This window comes from Talpa europaea, assembly GCF_964194135.1.
Source record: "Talpa europaea genome assembly, chromosome: 2".
Classification (NCBI taxonomy): domain Eukaryota; kingdom Metazoa; phylum Chordata; class Mammalia; order Eulipotyphla; family Talpidae; genus Talpa; species Talpa europaea.
Genome location: NC_140068.1, coordinates 70,202,629 through 70,216,125, shown reverse-complemented (window position 1 = coordinate 70,216,125; position 13,497 = coordinate 70,202,629). Strand labels below are relative to the sequence as shown.

Sequence of the window (13,497 nt, the reverse complement as noted above, 5' to 3'; positions counted from 1 at the left end):
ACACTGGGTAACCAGTTCTGACAGATCATTATTTTAAAATTAAAACTTCACCTTCATTTGTCACTTAGCTGCTCTGGATCCCACCCACCCTGTTTTATCTTTAGAGTTCTTCGAGACTCCCATAGAAAAGTAATCTCAAACATCTAGTCTTTTTATATATATTCATGCTTTTTTATAATAATTCAAATTGCTGAAGGAAAGGTTATGAAATTAAGAATACTTTTGAAACCATAATCTTGCAAAATCCTTGTTCTTGATTCTATTCCTGTAAATATTTAACCTAATATTTAAAAACATTATTATTAAATAATAATGTAATCCTTACTCCTCCAGCTTTCCTCGCCCTGTGAAGACTACTTGGTTAAATAGAAATGCACCAGCACAAAACAAAGATTCTGTGATTCCTACTCTTGAAAGTGTGGTCTTTGGTATTAACTACACAAAACAGTTATCCCCAGACGTAAGAACTGAATTTGTTTATAAATCATCTTATTTCAAATGAAATGTTTTTAGTTTTTTTATTTCTTCTGTTGTTTATTTGAATGTATTATTTCTTCTATTGTTTGAACTCGACAGCATATATGATTTTAACGAACTGGTTCCAGTTTTTTATTATGAAAAATAATCTGATACTTTAAGATTTTATCAGAGTTAATGTAAAAAGATAGCCTTTTTTAACTTGTTACTGTCACCTACAACATAACTGGTCAAATCATTCCCAAAAAGTCTGTAAAGAACAAATTCCTAGAGTTACTACCCAACTTGCAGTAATACAAGTATAGCCATTAGCTACCTAAAGGGAAAGGGACTTAAACTGTAAAAGCAGAATGTCTGTCAGTCCCACTGTAATTTGAGTCTCATATTTTCAAATTTATAATTTGATCTGCATGTTGTTAAAGTCCGCAGTAAATGGAATTACTGGAATTGTTTTTCATGTGTTTAAATTACTGTATGAGCAAAAACAGCTCCCTAAAATGTTACTGAATTTCTTATATGTTTAAACTAATTGTGACTAATGCATACTTAGGGTTTTTTCCCTTATGTTTCTAAGTTTCAAGTGTAAAATTTTTGGTCACTAACACTCTGTTTCCCAATTATATTCTTTAGGGTTGCAGCTTCATCATTGCAGACTCCTTCCTACACCATGCCTATCATTTTCATTATACACTTTGTGCCTCATTGCTGCTAGCCTTCAAAGGATTGCACAGCTACTTCATTACGGTAACAGAAGAGATCCCTTCTTGTCAGAAGCTAGAACTGGGTATGTTAAAAGTAGCCAGACCTATTCTGTATTACAAGTCATTCTATTCATTCTCGTATTGTTAGTTATCAGCTTTGCCATTGTCTCTATACTAAATCTACAGTGTTTATGTGCTTTACTTTTACTTTTCTCTCAATTCTATCTTTTTCAAACCTTTGTAATTCCTTTCTATAATTTAAATTTTATGCTATTAAGAAATAACTTCTTGGTGCTAAGTTTGAAATGGTCTTTGAAATGATAGATTTTTAAAAAGGGCATGTCAAAAAATTGTTGAAAAACAAATATACTACTTCTCTTAAAAGTTAACCAGAAAGCATGTTAGAAAGCAAATGTAACTATTTGCAGAATCATGGGAGGATAATTAAAGCCATACTTCCAAATACTTAATAGACTAAGTAGATTAAAAGTTCTTAGGAAACTTTTTATATATCTGTATTTAGTAATCTCTCATTTTTATTTCACTTCAGAGATTATTAACATTAATCAGTTTTAACATTTTGAAAATTATTTAAATCTTTAACCTTTAGTTTGTACAATTGTAATATCAGCATACATATTGAATACAATTAAAAAAAATCACATTGCCTTGATTTGTATACCATTTGCAATCTGCAAAAAATGTTTTGGAATTTATCATTTCACAGAAGATAAATTACTGGGATTAGCAAAAACATTTTTACTCAGACCCCTATTGGTTTTATACACTTTTATTTTCAAATATGAGCTAATTTTGTACATTTAATAGTTCTTCAGAATAAATTATTTTCACCATTATATGAATGGATAAATCAGGAGTTATTTTTTAAATTTTACTTAGTGTTTTTTGTTTGTTCCTTGTTCCTTAAGGATCTCAGTCCTTCAACAATATCAGTACACTCTCAAAAGTAGTCTCTGTTATTTGAAACAATTATTGGGCTTAAGACTAATTACTCTATTTTTATAATTGCCTACTTAGAGATACAAAAGAATTGTAAAGAAGTATAATGATTTCTACCTTACTTCTCACAGTTCAACTGTGAGAAGATGCTGGATATTGTCCCATTGCCTATCAACAAGTACTCTAGTGGATTTAATTTTTTTTAATCATTCAGTTACACTTTCTTGACTAAATGCACTTATCATTAAATTAACTGTTTTGAATGCTTGTTTCAAAAATCCCATTGTACCCAAGCAATAAGACAATGCATTTATTCTTTTTTTGCTCAAATATTCTTACATAAAACAATGGTAGCATAAAATCTTTTGACTAATCTTCTGTGAAATATTCTTTTTCTTTACTGTTTTATATACTTGGAATCCTAATTCACTTAAGAAATTCTATAGGAGGGCCTCCCCAGTGGCGCAGTGGGTTGAGCTCAGTGCTGTGAAGCTGTAGCGTGGGTTTGATTCCCGGCCGGCCAGGGAGACACCCATAAGGCGCAACAGATATCTCCTGTCTTGCCTGCTGCTCCCCTCTGCAGTGTTTTCAGTCCTTCTGCCTATTCTGCTCCCCACTCTGATGAATTCTCTGATGAATTCCTCTGTGCCCCCGTTCTTGTATAAAATAAATAAATCTTAAAAAAAAATTCTATAGGAAACTACTGCTTTAAATGTATTTTTTAAGTGATCTTTTTAAAAATGAAAGAATTCTTTGTGAAATAGAACTTAGAATATTGATTATACTCAATTTATGAAAAAATTATGTTCCATATATTTTTTAATATGGGTCTTGGAACTCAAAACATTTTCTTAGGAGAATCATATTATAAATTTTGGTAAAGTTAGGTCTAGTGACAACACCACAGTGTTAAGGAAGAACAATATCATGTCCCTGAAAAGTAGTAGTATAAAAAGTAATATATGAAATTTAGAGGTCATGTGCCATGAAGAAAATGTGTTAATAGTTTCAATGTTGAATGCTATATAGTATTCAGGGAGTCATTCTCTTGTCAGATGCTTATATGTTCATGTTTGGAGCCCTTTTTATCAGTTACTAGCTTTGGGACTGTAAATACAGAGTGGTATATATTTGAAAGGGAGATAGAAGGAAACCAGATATGGTGATATGTGAGTCGAGAAGGAAAGTTAAGGACATCTGAAAGGCAGAGTGTAAAGAAACTCTCAGAGAAGGACTTCTTTTGTGTGTGCATGAATTTTGTTTTTATTGTTGTATAGGAAATGGATTGGGAAATGTTACTGTGAGGTAAACCTTCTGAGGGTAATGTCCATTCTAATCTTCCAGGGAGAGTTTTTGGGACTTTTTTGTGGTGCTGCTGCTTTTGTTGCCAGCAACTTCTTCAGGTCTATTGCTGAGTGGTTTCTCCTTGGAAGAAAATTTCCTCTTTTTCTTTTTGACAGATCTATTTCCTGCCTTTTTGTGGTCACTAATGTGCCTTTGGCAGGAAAGAGTGTGACTTTTTAATGGTGTCGATTCCCTTGACTTTTTTATGAGCACCTACTGGGTCAAGTTCTAAATTAGGTGCTGAGGAAAGAAAAAGGTCTCTTTCTTTAAAGAGCTTTGATTTCTCCTCTTTCATTAGTTAAGTAATCATTTCAGCATTGGAATGAATAGGGAAACTCAACCAGGGAGACAGGACTTCTTTTGATTTTAATGGAGAGAGTCATATATGAGAGGGATGTATAAATGCCTATATAAGATTTCCATCTACAATTAATTATCAAATAGATTTTATATGTAATATTTACAAATGAAGAAAAAATTGACCATGTTTTAACAGAAAAATTTTTCTAAAAGGAGTATAAAATTTATACTGATAAAATATATAATCACTAATTAAAAGTCTCTTTTCTAATACAAAAGTTTATTTCAAATAGCTTAAACTTAGTACTAGCATTTTGTCACTAATTTTTTACTTTAGCATGATAACTCATTTATTTTTAAGATTTTTAACTTTTTCTCAAGGAAAGATGCCTTTTATGTCTTACTTTGGGCTTTTAAATATAATATAGAAAAATACAGTAATTAAAAGAGCACTTATATTTAATTTCAGGAGTCAGTTGCTAAATGAATGTTAACTTTATTCCAAATTATATGATTAAAATATTTTATCAGAAAATAAAATGCTAAAAAAAACCCCATACTTTCATCTATATAAATAAATAATAGCAATAGAATAGAATTAGTACCTTATACATAGTATTTACTAAAAGTATGTTGAATGAATGATCACAATACAGATTTGTTATTCCTTTTAAAGTATATGAGCATCAGCATACAACTTACAGTTGTTTCCTATGGATTTTTAAAATCAAGACACATTTTCAGTAAATATTTGTGGGTAATGCTTTGTGTTACTCTTAAATTCTTCATTACTATTTATGTTTTCTATTGTGAATTTTAGTATGTTCTTGAGTATATCTTCTAGAACATCTAAAACTACTATTAACTATTCAAAATGGAGCTATTGCATATTCTGAACTATTAATGTAGCATAATTTTTATACAAAATTAAATTATGGGCACTAGATAAAATTTCCATGAAACCTTGTTAATTAAACATCACTTTATTCACCAATTTAAATAAGTGGTTATAATAAAATAGTTCTTGATCATAGATTATTTATTTTCTTCTACTTAGCACTTTGAGTTTTTAAATAAGTATATATTTTAAAGTCTTAGACTCTACCATGCTTTGAAAAATGTATCTAAAGTATTACTTCTGTTAAAATAATGCCTTGAATTCCTTTCTGCTTCTGACATTTTCTTTTCTCCTAGATAAATGATGTACATTTTTTTTTAAATGATAAATGGTTAAATATTGGTTTGGTGCAAGAAGCTCTTAGTGAAAATGGGAATCACAGGTTCTAAAATAGAGACTTTGGCAAATCACATAACCTTTATAGGTCCTCCTAGTTTCCTACACTCATAAAATGCAAGCTTATCTAGCTGAGCTCTGAGATCCCTGCCACCTCTAAAATTCTGAATCTAAGAAATTAAAACGTAAAAATAATATTGGATTATGAAATGTTGAGAGTCACATACATTTAAATAGAAAAAAAGAGCAAAGTAATGTAAATATGAATGTACATCATTTGTAATTCTAATAAGCTAACTAACAAAAATTGCTTTAGTGGTCTAACTGCACTGTCAAATCAATACTAAGTCTATTATTAACAAATTGGAAAATTCTAGTAAATTTTGTCATAAAAGGACTGTAGTAACTAGTGATATGTGCAATCCTTATAACTAGCCAAGGCCAACATGCAGGTCCTTTATGAGCGTCTTCTCAGAAGAAAACAGCCAAGAACCCAGAAAGACACCTGTCTAGGTATGTTTACAAATAGGTTAAGTAAATTATCCCTTTTAATTAGTGTGAAATTTTGCTTTAAATTAGAGATAATATCATAAATATGTGTTTATTAATATAGTATTTCCTACCACTTTTATTTAAGAATTTATTTTAGAATGAATTTGGTTTGTAGATAAACTTTGGAAATTTTCTCAACTTGATATGTTGAAATTTTCATTTAAAAATGGAAATGGTATATGCAAAGATTTTTTTTTACTTTTTCCACATTGTTTCTAGAGTTCCTACAAAGAACATTTTGTGGAAACCGTAGTTATTGCCAGAATTTGTTGGTTTAATAATATTGCTTTAAATTTGTTCCAGATAAGTTTATCTTCGATAGGGCTAATGATAATGAAATGTGGTTTTAAAACTAAGGCTAATTTTATGCATAACTAATAAAGAAAAACATCTTCAGTATACAATTTTAATTTTTAAGTCAGTTAACACCTACTTTTTATTGTTCTAAATTTTCAAAAAAGCAAAAATATCAAATCACCATTTTCCAGATCTGTTGCATATTTTAAAGAAAATGCTTTGTTTTATTTATATATTTATTTATTTATTTATTTATTTATTTATTTATTTATTTATTTATTTATTGCATCCCTGGGTGTACATGAATGCTCTCATTATTTTATTGATATATTTCCCTATATATTTTAAACTTTTGTTCTAGAATAGCTTTGGTGCTTAATTTACTTTCTTTCCATAATTTTTACTTTCATGAATAGACCATAATTTTTTAAATGTTAAGAAAACTATAGACATTTAAAAAAAAAAAAAGGTGGAATTAACACTGCTTATTCCTAACTTTCAAAAATATAAATGAAGGGAAATTAAGGAGCCAAAATCTCTCTCAACATTTCTGAGATGAAAACTAGCTTAGAAATACTTGACTTGGGTAATTTTTCACTAATACTCTTAAGAGAAAAACTGATTTTCTTATCAGGAAGCAAAAAAGAAAGGTTGAAGACAAATTTTGACCTTTTATGATATGTTTTAGTGTTCTTTTTAGAGCTAGAAATATAATTATCATATAAACTGTTATTGCCAGCCCATCCATTTATATGTGAGCATTCCAAATAATTTTATAAAATGGTGCTTATGTAATTTCACAGAATGCTGCTTATAAGGTCTATGTAAAGAATGGCCAATTTTTGGTTTGGTGAGAATGGATTTGAATTAGAAACTAAAATAGAATGAAGTTAGTTAAGTAATATTTCATTGATATTATCTTTTATTCTTAACACTTAGCATTGTATTGGTTTTTTCTAAGGTATGATATAAGTATCTGTTGAATGAATGAATAGATGAATGATTGGATGGATTTACAAGAGTAAGTTTTTTTAGTTAGCAAAACATTGAAAGCAAAAATAAATGCCTTCTCTGGACAAAGAGTGGAGTATGAAGTTATGAGCATTTTTCAAAATGCTTTACAACTATCAAATTTCCATGGAGTGCTGCTGCTGAAAGAAAATACAAATTGCAGAAAAGTGTGTAAAATATAATTTCATTATTTAAAATGGTGACTCAATATTTGAAAAATATGGTAGGATTGTTCTGATTGTAGCCTTGGATTAGTAGGAAAAGCGAAATAAAATATAAAATTTTATATAATGATCAATTTATACATTTCTATAAAATTATGTAGATATGGTATTTTAAAAACAAATATTAATTGATATATAACTTTAAACTCAATTAAAAATCCTAAATGATTTAAAATCATTTCAACTCAAAGATTTTAAAGTTAAGTTTTACTTTTAAACATTCTTTAAGCCATTTTTTGCATTGAAGTAGTTCTCACTAGCCTTAGTATTTATGTAACAGTTTATGTATGCAGGCATTTATTATATAAAGACCAGGAAAATGTATTAAAACTGAAATCTTAAAAAAATTATTTTCAGTTTTTTAGAATTCCTAGGTAGGATATGTAACCTACTAACACTAATTTCAGTGATTTCTTCTAAGACAGAAAAAGGTCATGGGTAATGTGAAAACAATGTTAACATATGGAAGTTGTGATTCTCATACTAGGTCTTCTACTAATGTTTTTTAATTTTAGAAAACTCAATATTAGAAAATGCAGATTTTTAACAGATTATGTGACTTGTGATATCTCAGATTTATTTAGTATTTATCAATGATTTGACCAAATATGTGATATATTTCTTAGAACATATTAATATCTAAGATAATTTATATATTTTGCATATTATAAAAGTAAATGTGTACCCTTGTTTTTAGTTATCAACTGGGTGTTTGTTGTTCATATTATAGCTTCATTGTGTTTACCATGTAATTGTAACTAAGTGTTTATTACTCTTTTAATCAAGTAGTATATATTCAGTCATTCTCATGAGATAATGAATTGAAGGACATCATAAATGTATTCTTCCTTTGTATGAGCTTCACTAACTAAACTCAGCAATAAGATTATGGACTATCTTACAGACTTAGAGATTACTTTATAGAAAACTAAATTTATTAAACTAAATTAGAAACTTTTCAAAAGAATTTTGTCATTCATTTTTATTAAATGGCTATATTCCAGGAAAGTCTCAATATGTTTGGATTATAAAAATTAATTTGAATTAATACTTTTAGGAATAGCTTTCATAACTGTAAAGAATTACATATAAAGCACAAAATACTATGCTTTATTAAAATTTACAAAATTTGAAATCCAATAAAATCTAATTATATGTTTTCTCTTTTCCATGATGCAGTTGTAAAATTTATTTTGGGTAGGTAGTCAATATTTCATTGACAGTGTTAGCCTCTTATGAGAACTGAAACTATTTAATCATCAAGACATTGAATTTAATAATTATATTATTACATGATTCATGTATTTAGAAAATATAGTACCTTGAAACTTAATTCATTGATTATAGTCCAGATATTTCTCAACTGTCTGGTTTTTTTTAAAGGTAAACAGTTTTACCTTAAAAAACTTAGACAGTTTTACCTTTTTTTAAAAAAAGGTTTTTTTTTTAAAAAGTAAAACTTTTTTTAATTCATATAATTTCAAAAATAGTTTTCAAATCTAACATTAAAGTACTTCCTTTAATTACTCTTTACTCGTTTCAGAGGAAATGGATATAGAAGCTCGGCTTACTGAACTATGTGAAGAAGTTAAGGTACTTTGATTTTTTTTTTTTAATTCACAATATCAACTTGTTTGAGTAGATTCTGTTTCCTATTCTGAATATTTTATCCAAGAAAACATAATTATTTATCCTTCCTGAAATGCAAAGATAAAATTGTTGATATTGTAGAACAACAACTTAGAGACATTTGACTTCAGCATGAACTTATCTTTAAAATGTATGTTATTCTGCATGTAAATAAAATAACAGACTACTGATCAAAAGTGTGCATTTTCATTTCTTTCACTTTAAAAATTTCTGGACAATTTTTGAAACAAACCTATTTTGAAACATCCCCTATTATTTTTGTGAAATTATATTTTTTAGAAATGAGGATTTGCTTTTTTAAAAAAAGATTTATTTATTTATGCATACAAGAGCTGGGGTGTAGGCCAGAGGAGTGTGGGGTGAGAGGTTTCACCAGAGAAAGAGTGGAGACTAGACAGGTGGATCTATTAAGATTGACTGCTGAGGGGAGCAGCAGGCAAAACAGGAGAGGTCTCCTGTACCATGTGTGTTGGCTCCCTGGCCAGGCATCAAACTCATGTAGCAGTGACTGGTGATGGCTTGATAGCCCTGTGTTTGTTTTTTTAAATAATAAATTTTATTTTTATATTCCCCCATACAACTGCACATGCCCCATTCTGACCCCAATCCCTCCCCTCCCGGCCCCCATCCCCCAAAAAGTGTCTCTGGTTCATAGTTTTTTGTTGATTTTGATTTTCACTTTCTTATAGTTATTCATTTTCCTGATCCCTTATTTAAGTTTTCTAGATTCCTGCTATGAGTGAGACCATCCGGTATTTTTCTTTTTCTTTTTGGCTTATTTCGCTGAGCATGATCCCTTCCAGCTCCATCCATGTTGCTGCAAATGGCATGTGTTTATCTTTTTTGAATGCTGAGTAATATTCCATGGTATATATGTACCACATCTTCTTGATCCAGTCATCTATTTTTGGGCATTTGGGCTGTTTCCAAAGCTTAGCTATTGTAAATAGTGCTGGATAGCCCTGTGTTTTTAACCCCTGTGCTACCAGGGAGGCGTAAGAGAATTTGCTTTCTTTCAGCAGATCATACTGTGTCTTACCATTTTTGCACTAGTTCATTCTTGCAGTTAATTTTTTTTTCTTTTTTTGGTATGGAACTAAATATTTTGGCTATTTTATGGCTACCATGTTTTTTATTTACACTTACATTAATGGAAGAAATCAGAGACTTGAATGAAACAAAAGTATATATTTGTCTTTGAAATATAAATTTGAGTGAGGACTAGACATACCCTTTTATTTTTATTTATTTATTTATTTTTTTAAGAGGCATTTTTTTTTTTTTAATTTATTTGTTTATACATGCACTGGGTACAGTCAGAAGGGCGGGAGGGTGAGAGAATTCACCAGAGCCAGAGCGGGAGCAGAGCAGGCAGAAAGACCAAAGCACACTGCTGAGGGGAGCAGCGGGCGGCAGGAGAGGTCTGCGCGCCATGTGGGACCCTCCTCAGGTGGCCGGGGAGCAGCCAGGGATCGAACCGGCACCGCAGAGGTAGCCAGCAGCTTCGCAACCCAGCGCTCAACCACTGCGCCACCGGGGAGGCCCTAGACATACCCTTTTAAAAAAAAGTTACCTTCTTATAAAATTCTGTATACTATGCTAGACTTAACCCACAGATCAAATAAGAAAAGTATTTTCTTTAAAAAATCATTAATGCTATTATGATAGTTGCCCAAAGGAACATTAAACACTAAGAAATAATCTTTAGGTGTATGATTAATATGAAAAAAATCTACAGTGTTTCACTGAAATATTAAAATTTGAGTAACTAAGCATGATACTTGTTGATACTTGTGATAGATAATCACTGAAATCTTTTTCTGAAATTATTAATATTACTGCATCTATATCAAAATCCGATTGGAAATTTTAAACTTATTTTTAAAGATCAATTGGAGAATAGTAAGAATGACTAAGAAAAGCAGTATTCATGTAGAGGTGATTACCCAACTGGATGCTCAAATGTATATAAAACTACCTTAATGAAAATAGACTAGGACTTCTCTAAGAAATTGAAAGACAAATCAATAAAAGTAAAATAGCATTGAAAATATCACTGCTATGTTAAAGAACTCAATATATATAAACTACCACACACTGGGTTTTTATAAAAGGCATGGTAAAATTAGTTATTTATGCCATTCTATAGAAGCAAATTCTAAATAGGCTAAAGTTTTTTTTATTAAATGTCCCCAAAATGGGGGGGAAGGAATACACACACACACACACACACAGAGTCTGGAATATGAAATAACTTCTTCAGTGTCACAGTAAAGGACAAAATAAGATATTGATGAAAAAAAGGTCTTTAAGATAAACTACACTGTAAACAAAATTGAAAACAAGTAACGGACTAGAAGAAAATATTTGTAATCTTTAAACCTGACAAATGATTAATGCAGTATATTAGGGGATTTACAATATATATCAGTTTTAAAACACCTTTGTGGGGAGCTTGGCTGGCTCATTAATAGATCATGAGACTGTAAAAACTACCCTTGTGAAAAATGGATATGCATAGAGGCAATGTACAAATAGTTAATTCTTAGCAGAACAAGTTAGCTACTCAAATGACATTAATTCTTATTGAAAAATAGGGAAATGCAGATTTAAACGATAAAGTTGATGCATTTTACTCATGAAATTTGTGAAAATGAAAGCGACTATTAATCTGTATTTTGCATTATTGATAGTAAGGATGTTGGTAAACGCATCTGTATATACTTTCGGTAATGTTAGACTTTGGTACTTTTTGTTCTGAGTTAGGGTAGAAAAATAGAGGCTTGATTTTGGTAGGGACAATAAAATCATGCTAAAATGTAGACTTCAAAAATAAATAAATAAAACAGCATATGTGATTAGCAATATTTGGGGATTCATTCATGTAAAAAAAAGGAGAGCGACAATATAATTAGTACAATTTAGGATATGTTGAACTTGAGAAAATTTCATTTCACTTCTAAGTGCAGTTATCCACTAGGTAAAATGGTAAGCTCAGGAGAGATGTCACTCAGACATACCCATTTAGCAGTTGTTGGTATATAGATGGTAACTGAAACCATGAGAGTAACTTTTAACTTCATCTTAATAGACTGTTGTTCCCCTTCTTTAGGGTAAGAAGATGAAATCAGTATATATCTGACTATTTGAGATTGATTTGGTAGTGTTATTAATAATTGAAAGATAAATTTTTGCAGCAAGATATTATATATATATATATATGAGCTGTCTACAGCCTTAGTGAATTTAAGAAAAGGCTGTCCTCATAATAAAAATGCTTGTCTGAAAGAAAAGCAATCACTCTGATGTATAGTCTTTTATTCTTTGTTCATAAATTTTAATTTTATCAACATAAGAAAACCAAAAGCCCTTTGAAAGATTCTGCATTCATAATACAATTCAGTAGTCTTAACTTTTATCATTTTAAATGAATATTTAAATGTATATTTTTATACCACTATTAGAATACTCTTAATGGAATGTCATAATTGTTTACCTGTTTTTCTTTTCTCCTCATACTGTGAGCTTTTCATATTAATCCTTGTATGTGTAGAATGTAAGTAGGCCCTAGCATTTAAAATATGTTCAATAGTATGGATGGAATTATTAATTTATTTATTTGTTTATTTTAAAGATTTATTTATGCATACAAGATCTGGGGTACAGACCAGAACTGCAGGGGGTCGGGGGTGTGTGAGAGGATTCACCCGGGACAGAGTTGGGAACAGAACAGGCAGACTGACTGAAATACACTGCTGAGGGGAGCAGTGGGTGAGGCAGGAGAGATCTGCCACATCATGTGGGGTGCTTTCTGGCTGGCCAGGCATCAAACTCGTGCTGCAGAGGCTGCAGATTGCTTTATAGTGCAGTGCTTAATCCCTTGTGCCACCATGGAGGCCCTGTGTATGGAATTATTTAAAAAGAAAAGAAAAAATGTTTGCCAACTCTGGAAAAGGCTTACCACAGCAAAATAGTATGTAGAAACATAAGAATGAGGGAAATATTAAAAGATATCTCAATTCTACCTGAGAAGATCTTTTATTTAGCTGAGTAGAGGGGGAAAAATCTTAAATTTCAATATTTCTTTCAAGAATTATATGACTTCATATTATAATTTGTACATTTTATTTGAAATTCCCAGTGGTTTAGTTTTTGAAATTAATAGTGCTCTATAGAATCCAAATATTTGTCATTTTAGACCATGTTTGATATTATTTCAGTAATAAGACAACTCAGATACTGAAATATCAATTAAACTATTGAAAATTGCTTCAGTAATTGTCAAATAGTAATTGGTCAGTTAGAATTTCTGTACATATGTGCATATATACACTTATACATTTCTTTTTAAAACTAAAAATGTGCCTTAGTATTAATATTCTCATTAGTATATAATATTTAGATATATTAATCATAAGTCTCAGGAAGCAGTGAAGTTTTTTTTTCTTATCATTTCAGAAAATAGAAAATCCTGATGAATTGGCAGAACTTATAAATATGAATCTTGCACAACTTTGCTCACTTTTAATGGCTCTATGGGGACAGTTTCTGGAAGTTATAACACTACATGAAGAATTAAGAGTATTATTAGCACAAGAGCACCATACTTTGAGGGTAAGTTAAATAAATGATGTTAGAGCATTTAATAAGTATTATTTATCTTTAGAAGTATCTTGTTAATAAAAACCTGATTTTCAGTGAAGTTGTTGATAAATCACCAGAGACATTTATTATTGTTTGACTTTGA

General features: G+C 30.0%; 1 protein-coding gene across 7 annotated transcripts in view; it reads left to right on the top strand.

Moving 5' to 3' along the window:
* The window catches only part of FAM135A (family with sequence similarity 135 member A), a gene marked incomplete at both ends in the record, with an annotated part of 71,528 nt that overhangs the window by 21,841 nt on the left and 36,190 nt on the right, over positions 1-13,497 (top strand). For 4 of the 7 annotated variants that reach the window (XM_084228332.1, XM_084228333.1, XM_084228330.1 and 1 more), the window contains 5 exons: positions 334-460; positions 1,108-1,261; positions 5,452-5,529; positions 8,644-8,693; positions 13,209-13,364. In XM_084228332.1, the coding sequence (XP_084084458.1) occupies positions 334-460; positions 1,108-1,261; positions 5,452-5,529; positions 8,644-8,693; positions 13,209-13,364 (565 nt within the window). The remainder of the gene's footprint in view (positions 1-333; positions 461-1,107; positions 1,262-5,451; positions 5,530-8,643; positions 8,694-13,208; positions 13,365-13,497) is intronic. The other 3 variants (XM_084228334.1, XM_084228331.1, XM_084228329.1) reach the window with 1 other exon arrangement.